This window comes from Haliotis cracherodii, unplaced genomic scaffold (genome assembly GCF_022045235.1).
Source record: "Haliotis cracherodii isolate W230 unplaced genomic scaffold, xgHalCrac1.p SCAF_1, whole genome shotgun sequence".
In the NCBI taxonomy this organism is placed as follows: Eukaryota; Metazoa; Mollusca; class Gastropoda; order Lepetellida; family Haliotidae; genus Haliotis; species Haliotis cracherodii.
The window spans coordinates 84,453,148-84,473,941 of record NW_027266264.1 but is presented as its reverse complement, the minus strand read 5'-3'; the positions used below and the strand labels follow the sequence as shown (position 1 = coordinate 84,473,941).

The following is a 20,794-nucleotide window of genomic DNA, read 5'->3' as shown; positions in this document are numbered from 1 at the left end:
AAGGGTTGAGAGAGGAAGCCGGATCAAATTATTCTGATTCGTATTGTTACGTGTCGATTCCTAAATTGAAACAATATGTTAACAATATGTGTGAAACCAACAAACAACCAACAAGCTGTTTACAGTCAACAAATGTATTACAAAATTCACTAAGTTTACAAGTTACTGCACAGCAATTACAAAGCAGTACACAATAAAGCTGTAGTACAATATTAAATGACAGTATATAATATGCTGGCATCGCTGCCTACAGTGTGGGCGCGGCCATTACAAGTATCTTGAAATTTGCCCTCCAGCCCCAAATGTAGTGACGTTTATATTTTTGTCTATGTCCTTGTGAATGCCATCACAGTTAATTTTGAAAATGATTACGACTGACCATATATCCCAGATGAATTTACTTTTTTGTTTGTATAATCAGACGAACGGAAAATCAACCGACGTCTTCCTTACATTCTTACTATACCAATTACATGATAGTTGTAATGAAACGGAAATTCAAACTGACAAACAAAGAAAAGAATTAGCCAGGGGTAAGAGTATTCGGCGTCATGGTAGTCCTCACTTGTTTGTAAACATAACGGTCAGTCGGTTGCCAGTTTAACTCCAAGCAACCTATCACAGTGGGGAGTTTTGACAGGTGGCAGTGATAGTATAGAGACCTCCACGAACGGGCTATCGCTGTGACTTCCTAACGACTGATCACTGTCCAAATTCAATGCAATGAGCGTCTACCGACTCCCACCAGAAACAATGCAACACAGCTCCAATAACTGTTAAACAATAAAATACACTGCCATAAAACAGACTCTACATATAGATATATAGACTGACTGACAGTCTGTGTCTTGCAAGAATGTTGTATACGCACCTTTATTACTCATGGCGTCGAATAAACGGAAACAAAAGAAAAAAATAAAGTGGGGTTGCTCTTATTACTACGGAAGAGTAGTAGGGACAGGGTAAAATTTAAGTCCTACGTAGGAGATAGTAAGTCCTTCGTTGGAGATAGTAATTCTAGGCCATACTAAGTCCTACGTAGGAGATACTAAGTCCTACGTAGAAGATACTAAGTCCTACGTAGGAGATACTAAGTCCTACGTAGGAGATACTGAGTCCTACGTACGAGATATTAAGTCCTACGTAGGAGATACTGAGTCCTCCGTAGGAGATAGTAAGTCCTACGTAGGAGATACTAAGTCCTACGTACGAGATATTAAGTCATACGTAGGAGATACTTAGACAAAAAAATTCACCGTGGCACCACTACGCTTCCGTATATTACAGATAGTTTTTTTTATACATGCACTAATTTTGGACACTTTAAACCCCGTTTCATCTCACCTGTCCTGTGCTGTGATTATCGTAACTACAACATCTACCACTGATACCTACTGACGTTAGATAACCTTCTACCACTTATTATGATCGAATGCCATTACAAAAAAATTCGATGTGAAATATGCAAAAAAAAGAGAAACTGATCTTTTACCTACAAGTCGCTCTGAGACAGGAAGAGTTGTGTCCCCTATCAAACAAGTTTCAGCTGATCGCATGCAGTCGATCTGTTCAGTCATGGGGAAGCTGAACATCTTTGTGGTGTCCTTTAGCAATTTGCAGGGTGTTTACTACGCAGGCCAGCCCGTGCAGGGCCATGTCACGGTGGAACTCACAGACACAATGAAAATGAGAGGTATTATCTTACGTATTTACATTATGCACGGACCAAAATAGCTGGTGTTTGATGTGCGTTGTTTATGTGGGCCTGACAGGAATTCGACATTCCACACTACAGGGTAATAATATTATCAACTGATGGCTAGACGTTACGGTGGAAGATAGTCTAGAAGATAATCTAGAAAACACGTGTAACTGACCGATCAGTGTCAGCAAGTCTGAAGCCGAAGGCCGAGCGCGCTTTGCGGAATTGTCAGAATTACTTCCGGGTTCAAGCGATAGCTGTGTACAGTTTGTGCTCACTCGCGACATATAGACCTTTATAACCCACGTGGTGGAGATACAGGTGGTAAGATACTAAATCCGTACATCACATTTGTGTCGTACAAGGTTGACCTTGTTTTATTCGTTTTGATTGGATAACTGTGACCTATGTCAATCGATGAATGCTTTGTGCGAAAAACAACAAACCAATCGGAATGCGCGTATGGTTTCAAGTTCTTCGTCAAAGAATCCCTGAGAAATATTTTTTGATTTTACATATGTCTTGCATCTAAAAATATACCCAAGACACAGTTAAATGTGTTCATTCATACTGTATAATTCTGTATGTCCCGATATGCTTTAAATTGCATATGGAATATATATAATATGGGGAAATATATGTTAACCATTACGCAACGAGTTGACAATTCTTTTAGGTGTGCCCGTTTGCGCTCAGACAGAACCCGGTCGCAAAAATGGCCACGAGCCGCTATTCGGCTTGTCCCGGAATAACACGAATTGGTCAAGAATGCCGCAAGAGCGTGACGCACCCGACCACTTCCCAACTTTTGATTGATTTAACGTAAAAGGATAGGCGTGGTGAAATGAAGTCAGTTTAAGCTATCTGGACAGATATCTGGACTTACTTAAGATGGTCCGGTTGTGGCATCAGTGTCCTATTCGAAGCGTTTTTTTGTGGCACAGTTTCGGGAGTTGTTTGTTCACGACTGCACTACCAGACCACTCAAAGTGAACATTTCCGATACAAATCATTCGAAAACTCCGTAGAAGTGTGCCTGATTTCTGATTATATGGCCCAAAATATCCCAAATGTCAACAATAACATTCCCCATCTCCAATCTCATTAAAATCAGATCCTAGTTCTCGCTATCGCTAAACAAAGATCTGAGGACATTCCTTTACGGGTCACGTCAGAACGACCTTTCATCCGACCAATCAAAGCGTCACTTACCAGATCATGAAAGCGACAGTCGGAATGTGTTTTCTAATCATGCAACGTCGAAAACGTCAACTCGGGGTGTTCCGAACGACAGTTACGACCCGTACGACTGATTCCGTCAAAACTATCGTCTATCTCTCGCTTCAGTGGGATAAACATTTGAAAGGAGGAGGTGTTGAACAGTATCTGGGAAGCATTGCTATACAATCTCAGCCATATATTAGACATTCCGGAATGTTCGTTTGTTCAGTTTTCAAAATTTGAATCAAGAACTGTGTCAACATATTTTTCAAGCCTAGTCTGGTTTCAGTTGTATAAACGCAGTTCAAAATAAAGCTTGCCGTTTCTTTCTCGGGGTGGGTAAATATACTGCAAATTTAGCTGTCCGGAGCGAGATGGGTTGGCCTGCTCAGCTCACTAAACAGGAAATAGAAGTTTTCCGATTTTGGAGAAAGATAAACTCCGTTCCGCCATCTAGACTTGTTTCACAGATTCGAAATTGGTCTCTTACCTTCCGCAAATCATGGGATAAGACAGTTAATGCAATGTTTATATCACTACAACTTCCATCTATGGATTTGTTAAATTTCTCTATTAGTGAATTCCATCTAATCACACGCACTTTGAGATGTAATGACGCCGATTGTTGGTCACGTGATTTATGGAATGACACTGGTCATGAACATGGGAATAAGTTGAGCACTTTCAGACTCTTAAAGAATACTCTAAATACGTCGACCTATGTCCGCTCTGTTTTAGACAGACAGCAACGTAGTACCTTGGCAAAACTAGGCTGCAGTTGTCTCCCTTTGGAGGTTGAAGTTGGTCGTTACTCCCGTCCAAAGACACCACTACACCTCCGTTTATGTAGGGTATGTGACCGCCAGTGTGTCGAACACGAAGTACATTTCCTCACAGGATGTTAATACTACTCTGATCTACAATATGCCTATTCTCATTTGTTTTCTCCAATACATACTTGTCTAAGAAGTTTAACCCCAGAAGACCAATTTATATATGCTATGCAGAATGATAGTCTAGCTATTCCCCTAGCCGCAGTTGTTACTGCTATGTATAAAAGAAGAAAATTTGAACTTGCATTGTAAATAGTGCACTTCTGATCCACAAGTAATTGTTATTCTTCCTTATAGGATTTAACCACATGTTTATACAAGTCTAAATATATTTAGTTTGTATGGTATTCTTCCTTAAAGGATTCCTCAACAGTTACAAAGATATTAACAATGGGACATTTTCAAATAAGTACTTATAAAAAAAGTTCTGTTACCACAGGCTCGTATATATTTTGCATTTGTATTTCACTAAACGATACTAGTATAATCTCTTTACATAGAACTGAGTTATTTTTGATCTCTCGTGTCTCATAGGCCAACTGAACGAGTGGTATATTATATATCTTATCTTATCTTATCTTATCTTATCTTATCTTATCTTATCTTATCTTATCTTATCTTATCTTATCTTATCTTATCTTATCTTATCTTATCTTATCTTATCTTATCTTATCTATTACCTTTTATTCAAATCAGGTGTTGGGAGGGAAGTTGTAAACAAGAGTCCACTCCCATAAGACTTCAAACAGAACATTCGTGTCCAACTCGTGTTATTCCGGAACAAGCCGAATAGCGACTTTTGCACCTCTCATGGCCATTTGTGTGACCGGGTTCCGTCTTAGCGCAAACGGGCACACCTAAACAATTGTCAATTGCGTAATGGTTCACATATTATTTCCCCATGTATTTTATATATTTCAGATGCAATTTAAAGCACATTGAGGCGTGCGGAAAGTATGACTGAACACATTTAACTGTGTCTTGGGTATATTTTTAGATGCAAGACATATGTGAAATCAAAAAAATATTTCTGAGGAATTCTTTGACGAAGAACTTGAAATCATACGCGCATTCTGATTGGTTTGTCGTATTTTCGCACATAACTTTCATCGATAGGGAGACGAGTCTTCTTGCAGGTTACGGAAAGGGGCGAGTGGTGACGAATGCAAACAGAATTCACAGTATCTCTCATCAGGAGGAATGATTATTGTCTTTATATAAAACTCATAGTCTAAAATAATTACACATACATGTTAATTGCCACTTACTAACTATATTGAGGTATGTTTGTAAGATATGTTTCAACACTGAGAAGTGATGGATAGTGTTGGTAGTAGTTGCACTTTGATGAACCAAGGATGAATGCCAGCGTTGATAATTGAAATGAATTGTCTGAGAGCCTTTGTTGAAATTCACATTATAAAAAGATCAGCATCTCTCATATTCTGCTGAATCGATATTGTACCAAGTCTTAAGTGAAATATACTTAACTGAAGAAGCCCATGTAGGTGTATGTTCAAGCATCGCCAAGACGTTTGCATGATGTAAGCCTGATATGCTAGCCTGTTACTGTTTAGGTGAATTAATGCTCTTTTATTGATCTTGTCGTGTAGATATACTTTAGAGAGGATCTGCCACTCTCCAAGAACCATGTTATTCGAAGTACTGATAAACATTTGAAAAATAAAGTCTGTATACTTGTATGAAATTCACCAGATTTTAGCACCGTAAAACAATATTGGAATCATTACACAGTCAAATAGTTTAAAGTCATCTTCATTTGATAAATATCCAAATTTCTTTCAACGGTTATTGATGTTGATTAGTGATATGTGGCTTGAGCAGTGAGAAAGCTGAAGGTTTTGCTCCGTGATAATTTAGGAGTGAAAACAATCCTTCAATCAGGGGATAAGCGCTGTCCATGTCAAACCGGATGTTGGTACATGTAGGTAGCAACTACCATTTTCTCGCTGTTCAGTAAAAAATGTGAATTCACCCGACCACATGGAGCATGGTTTAGGTCAGCTTTTGGTCCTTTTACTTAATGTTTTCGACTATATCAAACTTGTACCATGCACCGAAGGGCTTATGACCACAATCGTTATAGTATTTACACGCGACATTCAATAATAAGTTCAATATTTCTCACTTTACTTTTGTTGTCATCTGCCGCGATAGTGACACGTCAAAAACAATGTGCTTTTCAGCGTTAAAATGGTATACTTACTTCATACCAGCGCAATTAGGTGTCAGTTGTTGTTTTATTAGGCTATCTTAGGATTTGTGTCATTGTAGTACCTTCGTGTGATGAATACATTCTGCGATATTGAACAAAACCAAACCTGTACAAGTTGATGGTAGTAGGTTGCGTGAACAAATTTACTGTCAAGGTTGTTGCAATAATCTGGGTAGTTGGTGTAAGAAAGTTACATTGATTTAAACCGATCTGAGCACCATTTAGATGATGAAAACATTTTAGGACGTTTTGTAAGGCCATGTATTCTCTCATAATATTTCAACTGCCTTGTTCTGGTCGCAAAATAGCATTAATCGTCCTCCAGTAGCTTTAAGCAGTAATGCATATTCGGATAAAATACATTTCAGTGATCATAAACCATCTCTCCTAAAAGCAATGTCCATTGTACGACTATAATATATTTGTTTGTTTTGTTGTGTAACTCAGCACCAGCAATATTCTAGCTGAATATTATTCCAGTTTATTCGTATGCAAATACTAAGGTCCAGTTATTCCAATATTCCGGCCAACTATATAGTACGCCTTTGTTTATGAATCATTATCAAATAGTGATGATACCAGATGTTCATGAAAAGGTGAGAGTATCCTGCCCCACCGGGGCCAGTAAGTCAAATCAAGTATAACTAGGGTATTTAAGAAAACGCATTTGATATAAACTAAATATGTTGTTTATGAAATTCTACAAAATTCTAGGTTAAACTGTGAAAAGGAGATAAAAAGGGAGACTGTACTGGGATAATGCGTTGACCTGAGGTCAAAGATGAGACACTGGCCTTGTACGTAGCGTTATTTGATACGTCACTTATACCAAGTTCTTTCACGCGTCTATAGTACCATTTGTAACACAATTCATTTTCTTTCAGAATCAGTGGCATCGAGGCAACGGACTAGCCATGTGTGTCTCTTAACGTTAAGCACCGACGTAAAAAAGAAACATGATGTTATCGGTGAATCATATCTGAAGACAAGTCTAAATATGGCTTCTCACTGCATAAATCACTGTTATCAGTAATAGCCGGGGAAATGGCGTCTATCATTTCTAGAATAAGCATCCTGAACATGTAGCAAATGTATTTGGGATTACTCCTTCTGTGTAAAGTACAAATTCTAGTGCTTTTGGAGGTTGAGCCCCATCCGGGATTCGAACCTACACCCTCAGCGACTAACGGGATCGGGTGGTCAGGCTCGCTGCCTCGGTTGATGCATGTTATCGTATCCCAATTGTGTGGATCGATGCTCATGATATCAGTACACTGAACTGTCTGGTCCAAACTCGAATATTTACAGACCGCCGTCATATAGCTGGAATATCGTTGAATGCGGCGTTAAACAACAAACAAACAACCATGATTAACAAACATGAGATTTGAGTGTGTCACCCTGCCCCATTAGCCTATGTGTAGAGTGGGGACAGCGCACGTCGATCATCCCTAACTTGTCCAGAGTTTTCTCTTCAGAACTCTGTCGTTGTTGACACCAATCGCAATGTTTGTGACATTGCCACCTTACCTTGTAATATTCACTGTCTGCAATTGGCCCTGAATCTTCAATAAAGTTGCCATGAATTCTTTATTCTGGTGGGTGCTACCGGTAGGATAGGACATGCTTACCCTTTTCGTGAACGCCGGATACCATTATTTTTAGTGATCCATTCATATAATGTTCACCTCTGTTGTGCTTTTACGCCCAACTGAATCTGTTTCGGCGGATAATTGTGACTTGTAATATTCTGGTGTTGGCGTTTTATATTTTGATTATTGGAAGGGTTTGGTTGTTTTTTTCTGTTTTAAAAAATGTTTCTTTTATTTATAAAGAGGGACTCATTATGTTCACTGCACTGGCGATATATCCTCTTTTTAAACATAGCGTAGTGGATAGAGTATCTGCACTGATATCGGGAGGTCGTGGCCTCGTCTTACCAGAAGATGATCAAACATGGTACTTGTTGTTACCCTGCCAGGCGCATGGCATCACGGGAATAAAACCTGGCATGTTCGTCTGGGATATTCCAGCAATACCACGACGGCACGATATATCAGTGGGCTAGCACCATAAAACTGGCTCAGGGATCGACCATGTGAAATCATGCTTCAAGTTGTTTAACAAATAAATTCCCTGCCACAAAAATGACATTGTTACAAGGTATATTTCTTGAAAAAAAAATCGAGGTCATGGTTTTAAATCCCTATACAAAATCACACTGCTGATCAAGTATTGAGAGTGAAATGTGTACAATGTTGCCTTCACACAGTAACTGCCACCAGTCATGAAGCACTGTGGTTGGGATATACACGGTGTTGCATTCACACAGTAACTGCCACCAGTCATGAAGTACTGTGGTTGGGATATACACGGTGTTGCATTCACACAGTAGCTGCCACCAGTCATGAAGTACTGTGGTTGGGATATACACGGTGTTGCATTCACACAGTAACTGCCACCAGTCATGAAGTACTGTGGTTGGCATATACACGGTGTTGCATTCACACAGTAACTGCCACCAGTCATGAAGTACTGTGGTTGGGATATACACGGTGTTGCATTCACACAGTAACTGCCACCAGTCATGAAGTACTGTGGTTGGGATATACACGGTGTTGCATTCACACAGTAACTGCCACCAGTCATGAAGTACTTTGGTTGGGATATGCACGGTGTTGCATTCACACAGTAACTGCCAACAGTCATGAAGTACTGTGGTTGGCATATACACGGTGTTGCATTCACACAGTAACTGCCACCAGTCATGAAGTACTGTGGTTGGGATATACACGGTGTTGCATTCACACAGTAACTGCCACCAGTCATGAAGTACTGTGGTTGGGATATACACGGTGTTGCATTCACACAGTAACTGCCACCAGTCATGAAGTACTGTGGTTGGGATATACACGGTGTTGCATTCACACAGTAACTGCCACCAGTCATGAAGTACTGTGGTTGGGATATACACGGTGTTGCATTCACACAGTAGCTGCCACCAGCCATGAAGTACTTTGGTTGGGATATACACGGTGTTGCATTCACACAGTAACTGCCACCAGTCATGAAGTACTGTGGTTGGGATATACACGGTGTTGCATTCACACAGTAACTGCCACCAGTCATGAAGTACTGTGGTTGGGATATACACGGTGTTGCATTCACACAGTAACTGCCACCAGTCATGAAGTACTGTGGTTGGGATATACACGGTGTAGCATTCACACAGTAACTGCCACCAGCCATGAAGTACTGTGGTTGGGATATACACGGTGTTGCATTCACACAGTAACTGCCACCAGTCATGAAGTACTGTGGTTGGGATATACACGGTGTAGCATTCACACAGTAACTGCCACCAGCCATGAAGTACTGTGGTTGGGATATACACGGTGTTGCATTCACACAGTAACTGCCACCAGTCATGAAGTACTGTGGTTGGGATATACACGGTGTTGCATTCACACAGTAACTGCCACCAGTCATGAAGTACTGTGGTTGGGATATACACGGTGTTGCATTCACACAGTAACTGCCACCAGTCATGAAGTACTGTGGTACGGATATACACGGTGTTGCATTTACAATACCTTTACGCCCAATAAATTCTGTTTCAGAGGATAATCGACGCGTTGGTATTTTATATTTATTATTATGGAAATGGATTTTATATCGCTTTTTATTTCATGTGTTCATCAAAGAACTGTGCCAAGACAATATATGATTTTGAAATGATACGTTTGCAGGTGTTGGATAATACGAGGGATTTGACTAAACCTGCCCAGACGCTGATATTCGGCTTCAAATCAGTAGCAAATGTCAGTTGACATTCCCAGATTGAAATTCTCCTGTTCAAGTTATCAAAGTTCTGGCTAGAATTATGGCTGTGCAGTGGTGAATTGTATTTCACTGATAACAGGTCCAGTAAAAACGAAGAGGCTTTGATTTGATTGAGCGAATGTATATTTGTTTAGGTCAACACCTGTTTGTATGGACATTACACAATGATTGACAGAATATGAGATATTGTTTTTGTCAGTTCCAAATTGGTCACATACAGGTCTATGTATGCACACAATTATAAAGAAACTGAGCCCCAAGCCGCAGTTGTAAGTGAAACAGAAAATCATATTCTCATGTCCATAAACATTTGTTTCAGGAATTCGTCTCCGATTTGAAGGCAAGGCCTATGTACATTGGACAGAGAGTGAAACCGTAGGCACTGGAAAAGACCAGCATACAGAGACTCGCGACTACTCCGCCCATGAATACTACTTCAAACAGGACATACTGCTGGCTGGTAGATGTACGTACCAGAGCGTTACCATGTACACACACGCAAGATACTGCATTAAGGCCGTAGTTAACTTTTTTCTTTTTCTTTTTAACTTTTTTATTGTTCCCAGATTGTAGATTAATACAGTATTCCGTCAAAGACATATGTCGGATTGCATAGAATGGCACAATACACTCTTTAGAAAATTAAAGGGTTGGAAACAAACATTGTCCTATTTCAAACCAACACGGTTGCAACACACAGTCAGACTCAAACATATCATGTATCAACAGAGAGCTATGAATCAAATGCAGAGAATAAAGGTAACCATTTTTTATTAAAGTTACTTTTGTCATCCTTTTTTATAGCAATAAATTTCTCGATTGAATATATATTTTTAAACAATTTTAAAAGTATATCTAATTTCGGTTTGGTTCCTTTAATTCCACTTACATGAATATGCCTTTTTCCCAATAAAACTATATGATTGATTAACGTATTAGAGTAGTTAAAACCAAACCAAATAAGATATTTTGTCAATTTAATTTTTTGTGGAAGGTAATTGTTAGGCCAAAGTTCGAGATCATTCCAAAATTGTTTAGTTTCATTACATTCCCAAAAGACATGGCTGGCGTCCTCATTGACAGCTTTACAAAAGCTACAAACACTGTTGTCTACAAGATTCATTGTTAATAGTTCCTTCTTTGTGTAGATAATTCCATGTAGAAATCTGTATTGAAAATCTAAAAGTTTTACATTCTTCAGTTTATATCTATAAACAATAAATATCGTTTTCCAATTAAAATCACAGTGAAAAATTGATTGCCATTTATTACAATTTTTAAGATTATTTTCATTTGATATTAATTTATCATAAAAGATTCTAGCGCCTTTTACAGGCTTCGTCAGATCACTTAAGCAACTGTTTATATACAAATTCTGTAAAATAATTTTTCTAGTTTTCTTGATTGTTATTTTCCATGATTCTGGTATATTGAAGATTACATATCTATAGTCTAATATTGTACCTTTTATCGGATATTTTAGTTTCAGTTCTTCAAATAACATCAGTCCGTTTTCATTGCATATATCTTTAATTGAGTAAATTCCACTATTAGCCCATTGCTTTATGTAGTATGTTGCTTGTTTGAAGTTGTGGTTGAGCCATAATGGTTGGGACAAAATATCTTCTATATTATCAACGTTAATAATATTCTTTTTACAAAAGTTGTTCCAAGCTTTCAATGCATCTTTCCAGTATGGGTTTTTAACAAAAGATTGCTTGTCAACATTAGCAGCCAAAAATAGTATATCTTTAATTGGGATATTACAAGGGTTACTATATGTTGTTTTTTTACAATATAATCTGAGTGAAGAGAGTTTTAGTGCGTCAATAAAGGCTCTAATGTTAATCATGCGTAATCCACCTTCCTCATATTTTCTTGTCAAAGTGCTCCTTTTGATTTTGTATTTTTTATTATTCCAGATAAAATTGTAAAATATTTCGTCAAGTGACAAGACAAAGTCCTCAGGAGGGTTAGGTAGTGTCGAAAATATATGAACTAATTTTGACAATGCTAAAGTTTTTATGACTGTAATTTTTCCTATTATCGTCAGATTTTTTTTTCTCCAATTTGCAAGCAATCTATTTATTTCTTCTAGCTTTCTTTTTGTATTGATTACCCAGAGTTCACTTAAGTTTGGATTAAACGTAATTCCTAATACTTCAAATTCCTTATTGCCGTAGTTAACTTTATCTTATTGGGGGGTGGGGGCAAATATTTGTACAAGTATTGTACAAGTATCCCCAAGTTATCAGTTATCCCCAACTTGTATTTTCATGATTCAAATAAAACTGTTTTCTATACACACACACACACACACACACACACACACACACACACACACACACACACACACACACACACACACACACACACACACACACACACTTACACACCAGTTACTAGTTTTAGATGATTTTCGAGTCAAGTGAAATCTGTAATTTTCTGGGACAGCAGGATTAAACCAGGACTGTATAGAACCTCCTAGAAGGTATTTAGACTTTAAGAGGGCAAAGGCGTGTCTCTTTCGTCTCTCATTACTTCATGACCAGCGGTTGTGTGTAGATCATCTTTTCACCCTGGATATCAAAGCTTGACCACTGTTGCTGCTAAGTGAATATGATTTTATTGCTATAACCACTGCTATTGTATTTTATACTGTCATTGTGTTTGTACAGACATTGCATTGTGTACTGCCACTCTGTTGTGAGATGCCATTGTAATTATTTTCGGTAATTTGTAACATTCACAGAATCATTTGTAAACCGAGTTACTTTTATTATACAATTGTTTTATAATACGATTTCTCTGTTGAGTGCATTTTTCTCACAGAATTCTTTTGCGTATAGACTTCTTATTTCAATTTGGAAGTCGACACGTAACAATAGTCTAATGGTTAAAACATTTGTTCATCGCTCTAAAAGCCAAGATTTGATTCTTTATATGGGTACATTGTGTGAAGCCCTTTTTTGTGTTCTCAGCCGTGATGTTCCTGGAAAACTGCTAAAATCAATGTAAACAAACTCCCTCTGAGAACACTGGGTAGGATAGTGCCTCTTTTCATCTCTGTCCTTTTTATGTCTGTTCATTGTAGGGAAGCAGCAGTCTGGGGAAGACATCCATCTGCCTGCTGGCCGCCACACCTTCCCGTTTGAGTTTCAACTCCCACCTCAACTTCCATCGTCCTTTGAAGGAGAACATGGTCATATTCGATACACGGCTAAAGGAATCATTGATAAACCATGGAAGTTCGACCACGAAACGAAAAGGCCATTTACAGTGATTTGTTTGCTGGACCTTAACAGAGATCCAAATGCCATGGTAAGTAATTTTAATGAGGTCGTTTGGGGTAAAAATGGAAGATGGCTCCATTTTGTTTTGGTGTAGAGGTAAATAACATGCTGATTATGTGGGAAAACCAGTTCCTGGGCATGTTCCACAAAGCGATCTTAGCGCTACAACTATGAAGCGATCGTAGCGCTACAACTGTGAAGCGATCTTAGCGCTACAACTATGAAGCGATCTTAGCGCTACAACTGTGAAGCGATTTTAGCGCTACAACTGTGAAGCGATCTTAGAGCTACGACTGTGAATCGATCTTAGCGCTATGACTGTCGTAACTCACATGCCATGAAGTCCTGTGGTACATCAGGTACATCATTGGCATGTGTTATCCATCACTATCAAATAATGATGAAACAAGGTGTTCACGAAAAGGTGATAGTATTCGGCCCTACCTACCGGTGACACCCATCACAAACACATGCAAAGGCAAGTCAATTGTCCACCAGACAAAAACACAGAAACGTATGGTACAAGTCGAAATAAGGAATTGCATTACGATATCATTTTGTTCACTGATGCCTCAAATCTTGAAATGTCCTCCATATATCTACTATGCAATATTTGAAAGCTTTACTAGGACCTTGAATATTGAAGCCCTGATCAATCAACCTTTGAGCAAGAGTGGAGCCATGCTCTTTGAAATCTTTGTATAAAAGGTAGTTCCTCAATAGTGGTGAAATATGGACACCAAAGGCTGGAGCTGCTGGAATATTGCCCAACATGAAAGGAAAGTTGATTATTGAAGAGTTGAAGTCATCCCTCTTGTCAAACAGTCTGGTGTGTAGCTTTTTGTCACACTGAATCTTTATGCGTAGATCAAATGAAACAGCTCAGGTGGGTAATTCAATAGACTGGAATTGACTATTTGAACATATCAGATCATCAGTATACGTGAAGCTTAAGCTTAATAAACATCTTGGCCAAATGTCCTTGTAGTGACGGTCAATGAAACAGATCAGGAAGACGAGGAGCACACAATTGGTGCTGAGGGAGATAACTACTGCGAATTCTTGCCTAAATGTCTTATCTCACAATTTGACAGAACTATTATCAAAGGAGAAGTCCAGTATTGCATGTATTGTTTACTCAGTAAACTGCAGATCATATTTGCTTTCAAGTTTGACAAATTGTCTTTACCCTCTGACCATGGAGATGAAACACCACATTCAATGACAAATGTTCCATGGATCAAGGAATGAAGTTTTCCCTTGAGTTTGTTGTAAAAAGTTGAAGAATATATTGTTTTACAGAATTAAACTTGATCCTTTTTCTGAAACTGCAAAAATTAAAGCAAATCCGTTTGAGTTTGTGAGAATCTGCACGATGGTAATTCCACCTGTCTCAAATATTTCTGTGAACAGGGCGTTGGGGTAGCCTAGTGGTTAAAGCGTTCGTTCGTCGCACCGAAGACCTGGGTTCGAATCCCCACATGGGTACAATGTGTGAAGCCCACTTCTGGTGTCCCTCTCTGTGATATTGCTGGAATATTGCTGAAAGCGGTGTAAAACCAAACTCACTCACTCACTTCTATGACTATAAAGAAAGTTGGTTGCGTGAAGGATTGTGGTTAATCTTGGAGACAGAGATTATTTAGTACATTTAAAATGTGTCTCTCTCTTTATTTATATGGAGTTTTGTAATCCAGTACAAAGGAGGAACGGACGTCTGAAGGTTGTAGTCATGGTTTTAGTACTGATGCATGGTTTGGGCCGATGTCTTCCTCAGTTATCATACCTATCCCTCAGTGCTCAATGAAACATGTAAGGTCAAGGTAGAGGACATCTTGTTGATTTCAAGATACAGAACTGCTGATTTCTTGTAGATACCTGCTCAAGGTGCCAAGTCCAAGACACTTTGCTGCTGGTGCTGTGCATCAGGACCAATCTCTGCTAACTTCTCCATCGACAGACAGGGATATGTTCCTGGGGAAGCCATCATTCTCAAGGCTGAAATTGACAACCAGTCAAACAGAAGAATAAAGTCATCATCTGTGAAAATGACAATGGTGAGTTTAATAATTCTATAATTCAGTATTGTGTAATTATTATGTGATTTGTTGTGTTCATAATCATTGGATAAGTTTCAATGTTTTGTGTTAATTACAATGAAAAGTTTCAAGTTTGTTGAGCAATCAGTGATAGGCACTTATATTTCTTTTGTAAATTATGCATGTTTTACGTATATATTGCATGTTCTTTACCTTTGGGGCTGTATTTTTATTATCTTTAAATATTTGTTTGCAGGTGACAATATTCCATGCTACCACCAAGTCAAGAACTTCAAGCCGTGTGATTGCCAAGCTGAAGCATGGTCAGGTCGAAGAGGGGGGACACGATTACTGGAATGGTGACCAGCTGGTTATTCCACCGGTGCCACCATCGTTTCTCGCTGGTTGCAACATCATCGACATTAAATACTCTGTACAGGTAGGATACTTGCAAAACTCTTTATCCATGTCTACTAACTGTTGTGTTGTTATATCTATATAGTAAGGTTGTGACGTGAAGCACACTACGATACAGGAAAACTAGAAATTGCCATTTCAGGAGACATATTCCATCATCCAAGAGAATGACAATAAAGAATAAACCCAATCAAAACATTGAGTTGATTCAAGTTACTGGAAGACAGGATTGACTCCTTGTACATACAAGCACAAGTTAATATTTTACGATGAAGGTTTATATTGCAACATATATGTGTATTGTTTTGTATGCATGTCCCACTATCCTCGTATGATGGCACAGAGTGAAACATTAAACATTTGCCATGATTTGCTGGACATTTCAGACTACAATTAAACAACATAAACTCATATGACTTCACTGCCGTCTTACTGTTCAACAAGGGGTCATGCATTTAGTTATGGAGTAATGTTGCTACTTCTTATGCAGACAGAATGAAGTGTTATTGCAGGTTCTCCCATGTCAGACACTGATCTATGATATGTTTGCTATTCACAGCTTGAAGTGACTCCTTCAGGACCTAGCTATGATCTTGACATCCCTCTACAAGTGATAATTGGCACCATCCCTCTACAAAGTGTCCTTGCTCAGCATCCTCCTATGGCCCCTCCAGTAGGGGCCCCCATGATCATGCCAAATCCTGCAGGTGCTGGTGGAGCCTATCCCCCTCCTGCAGGGGCTTACCCCCATCCTGCAGGAGCTTACCCCCATCCTACAGGAGCCTTTCCCCCAGGAGAGTCTCTATCCCCACCAGCCTATCCTCCTGGGATGCCAACGGATTTGCCAAATTTGCGTGAGTAGCATCACTTCAAACATCAATGTGACTAAAAAGAGGAATTAAGGGTGATTGTTGTGCCGGTGTCCCGGTATAAACTCTCCCCCGTACAAATTCTCCACACAGAAATTTTATGCCGGTACAGATTCTCCCCTGAAGAATCTGTTCTGAAATAAAAACTCCCCCGGGCGGATAATTTTCGCGCCCCCCTCAGTATAAAGTCTCCCCCCTGATTATTCGGTTTGTTGCAATGTACTATATTCTTTAAATAGTTATCTTTAATGTAAGGAGGCTTACTTTAAAAAATAGATTATGAAATATGGTCATAATGGATTGATATTTCAGCATATATTATTTGGTAACTGTACCTTTCATCGATTCACTCTGTCTTGATTCATATGTATCTCGATACTAAGGTCTCAATATCTTACTTGACGCGACAACACTGTTGTTTTACACATAAAGATCATCAAAGGAAACGAATATGTTCCCTGAATAAATTCATAGTAATTTCAAGTCAGTTGGATAAACTCTCGGTTAGACATTCTTATGAAAATAACTGATGTCAGGGCCAATTTACATGTCACCTGTATGTGTATACTTGCCTCGTTTTGTATCAGTGTGGTACTCGTGACATGTCACAGCAAGAGTATTCTGGTGAACTGAAACATTCTGTGAATTTATACATGTAGAACGAGTTGCTTCTGTCACTACACATTACTGCAACACAATGATTATCATTAATGGTTTCAGCCCCTCCATCCTACGGAGAGTGTGTGTTCGGCAAGGTCGACATCAAGGAGGAAGGGGAGAATGAGCACCTGCAGGGAGACAACAGATATGCTCCCGTCTACACGTACTACGACTGGGGCCACAAGCCCTCCGCCCCTCCAACAGAGTAGATATCAGGGGAGCCTGAGGTGGATTATAACTCCTACGTGTACATCAGAGGGGCCACAAGACATCTGCTCTTGCTATGGAGTCAATATTGTAGTTATCAGTAGGGGAGGGGTATACTAGATAATAACACCTGCATACATGTACTATGAGAGGGGCCACAAGACAGCTGCTCTTGCTATGGAGTCAATATTGTAGTTATCTGTAGGGGAGGAGTATACTAGATAATAACACCTGCATACATGTACTATGAGAGGGGCCACAAGACAGCTGCTCTTGCTATGAAGTCAATATTGTAGTTATCAGTAGGGGAGGAGTATACTAGATAATAACACCTGCATACATGTACTATGAGAGGGGCCACAAGACATCTGCTCTTGCTATGGAGTCAATATTGTAGTTATCTGTAGGGGAGGAGTATACTAGATAATAACACCTGCATACATGTACTATGAGAGGGGCCACAAGACATCTGCTCTTGCTGTGGAGTCAATATTGTAGTTATCTGTAGGGGAGAAGTATACTAGATAATAACACCTGCATACATGTACTATGAGAAGGGCCACAAGACATCTGCTCTTGCTATGGAGTCAATATTGTAGTTATCTGTAGGGGAGGAGTATACTAGATAATAACACCTGCATACATGTACTATGAGAGGGGCCACAAGACATCTGCTCTTGCTGTGGAGTTATGTCTCCCCCAGAATATTGTTTTTGGCACGGTTCCCGTCGGCGTCGGCGTCGGCGTCGGCGTCGGCGTCGGCGTTCCCACCGTTTCCGGACCATAACTCAGAAACCGTTTAATATTTTTTTGCGAAACTTTGTATACTCATTAACCCAGCACTGAAGTGGTGCCTTTTGCTATTTAGAGATTTTGGACATTTTTATTTTTTCTCGTTTCCATGGAGATAACTTGAACATAGACTCTGAATGGGGGTAAGCTTTGTTTCCGGACCATAACTCGGAAACCGTTGAATATTTTTTCGCGAAACTTTGTATACACATTAACCCAGCACTGAAGTGGTGCCTTTTGCTATTTAGAGATTTTGGACATTTTTATTTTTTCTCGTTTCCATGGAGATAAGTTGAACATAGACTCTGAATGGGGGTAAGCTTTGTTTCCTGACCATAACTCAGAAACCGTTGAATATTTTTTCGCGAAACTTTGTATACACATTAACCCAGCACTGAAGTGGTGCCTTTTGCTATTTAGAGATTTTGGACATTTTTATTTTTTCTCGTTTCCATGGAGATAACTTGAACATAGACTCTGAATGGGGGTAAGCTTTGTTTCCGGACCATAACTCTAAAACTGTTCAATATTATTTCATGAAGTTGTAACATATTAACCAAGTCCTGAAGTGGTGCCCATTAGTTGTTTGAAATTTCTAGGAGTTCTATTTTTGTCTCTGTTATTTAGTAATGGAGGGTGGGAATGAAGAGATGGGGTTTAACGTGAAGTAAACGAATGAATGGGGGTTAGGGGAGTGGGGGGAGACATATGTTTTTACGAGTAAAAAAACTTTCTAGTTAATATTGTAGTTATCACTAGGGGATGGGTATACTAGGTTGTAACACCTGCATACATGTACCATCAGAGGGGCCACACGACATCTGCTCTGTATGACCAAATGTAATTGAAATGGAAAAATAGGTAAAAGAATTAGATAGAATGACAGGCAAAATTAATAAACAGTTCAGAACATATCCAGGTGAGCTACAGTGCCGTGGTACAATTTTAACATTTTGATGTTGAACACTTGTTGAGCTCACGTTTTCAGATTTTAAGGACCTAAGCAAGCCATCTGAACCATATACTTTACATTTTGTGATATTTATTTGTTCATATTTAGATAATATATGTTATAACATAAATATATTTTGATACTACTGTACTATTTTGTATGAACTCAATACTCAAATACCTTTCCCTGTTCAAAGTTGCTTGGATGAGAGAATTTATATTGCATTGCCCTTGACTATTTATTTTGTGTTCATCATGCGTTTCACAAACGTGAAACATATAGAGCTGCTACATATTTCCATAAGATATTACGTTTCATGGTATTCATAATCAACATTACTGGTAATCCATACGATGACATGCATTAACCTGAGACCATATATGGTCTCTGCATTAACCAAGTCAGCTATCCTGACCACCCTATCCCATAAGTCGCCTCTGACGATAAACACAATCGCCTTTTACTGCAAGCAAGGGTTGCTGAAGACCTGTTGTACCCCGGATCTTCACGGGTCTGAGGGGGTTAATATACCATGGATGTCGTCATGAACCGGAGTACAAAGGTTCAGCAGAGATTAAGCTACTAACTGTTCATAAGGATACAGATTTGATCTTTGGCTGACTGCCCAGTGTTGCTAATTTGGACCCCTGAAGATTCCGGGGGAGAATAGGTCTTCAGCAACCCATGCTTGCCGTAAAAGGTGACTATGCTTGTCGTAAAAGGCGACTAACGGGATCGGGTGGTCAGGCTCCCTGACTTGGTTGATACATGTCATCGTATCCCAATTGCGTGGATCGATGCTCATGGTATTAATCACTGGATTGTTTGGTCCAGACTCGATTATTTACAGACCGCCGTCATATAGCTTGAATATTGCTGAGTGCGGCGTTAAACAACAAACCAACCGACCAATGCTAATTGGAATCGACTGTTTTCCTTGAATAAAGGCTTGTTAATGAATTTGAGAGAATCGAGGCTATAGATCGGTGAGGAAGTAAGTGTTACGTCAATGAGGCTATAGATCAGTGAGGAAGTAAGTGTTACGTCAATGAGGCTATAGATCAGTGAGGAAGTAAGTGGTACAGCAATGAGGCTATAGATCAGTGAGGAAGTAAGTGTTACGTCAATGAGGCTATAGATCAGTGAGGAAGTAAGGGGTACAGCAATGAGGCTATAGATCAGTGAGGAAGTAAGTGTTACGTCAATGAGGCTATAGACCAGTGAGGAAGTAAGTGTTACGTCAATGAGGCTATAGATCAGTGAGGAAGTAAGTGTTACGTCAATGAGGCTATAGATCAGTGAGGAAGTAAGTGTTACGTCAATGAGGCTATAGATCAGTGAGGAAGTAAGGGGTACAGCAATGCGGCTATAGACCAGTGAGGAAGTAAGTGTTACGTCAATGAGGCTATAGATCAGTGAGGAAGTAAGTGTTACGTCAATGAGGCTATAGTCCATTGAGGAAGATAGATAGAGATAGATCATCTTTATTTCCTCCAGTTGATGAAGATACATTGATATGAGATATAAATGTATAAATATATAACAGCTGATATATTGTATGTACAGACAGTTTCACATCGTTATCAAATGATGTTTCTTAGTAGGTTTTTCCACATTTTAACAGTTTTACAAACACGAAGCATTATATTTGCCCATAGATTGTATTCAATTGCCATAGTACTTTCTGTTGGCAAACCGCCAAGTAAAAAGGACAGAAAGGTATCGTCATC

General features: G+C 39.2%; 1 protein-coding gene across 1 annotated transcript; it reads left to right on the top strand.

The window, feature by feature from the left end:
* Window positions 1–1,568: 1,568 nt before the first annotated feature.
* Window positions 1,569–18,810, top strand: LOC139450300 (arrestin domain-containing protein 3-like). Its single transcript, XM_071232013.1, has 7 exons — window positions 1,569–1,693; window positions 10,155–10,301; window positions 12,930–13,156; window positions 15,003–15,185; window positions 15,424–15,606; window positions 16,144–16,438; window positions 17,174–18,810. Exons 1-7 carry the CDS (start codon window positions 1,576–1,578, stop codon window positions 17,320–17,322), a joined length of 1,302 nt encoding a protein of 433 aa, XP_071088114.1. The 5' UTR covers window positions 1,569–1,575; the 3' UTR covers window positions 17,323–18,810.
* Window positions 18,811–20,794: the final 1,984 nt, after the last annotated feature.

Bases quoted from the DNA above. Each gene is read 5' to 3' on its own strand.
- LOC139450300 (XM_071232013.1), top strand. From the start codon at position 1,576: ATGGGGAAGCTGAACATCTTTGTGGTGTCCTTTAGCAATTTGCAGGGT. The intron at 10,302-12,929 runs GTACGTACCAGA...TGTTCATTGTAG, and splicing joins CATACTGCTGGCTGGTAGAT to GGAAGCAGCAGTCTGGGGAA. The intron at 13,157-15,002 runs GTAAGTAATTTT...GATTTCTTGTAG, and splicing joins ACAGAGATCCAAATGCCATG to ATACCTGCTCAAGGTGCCAA.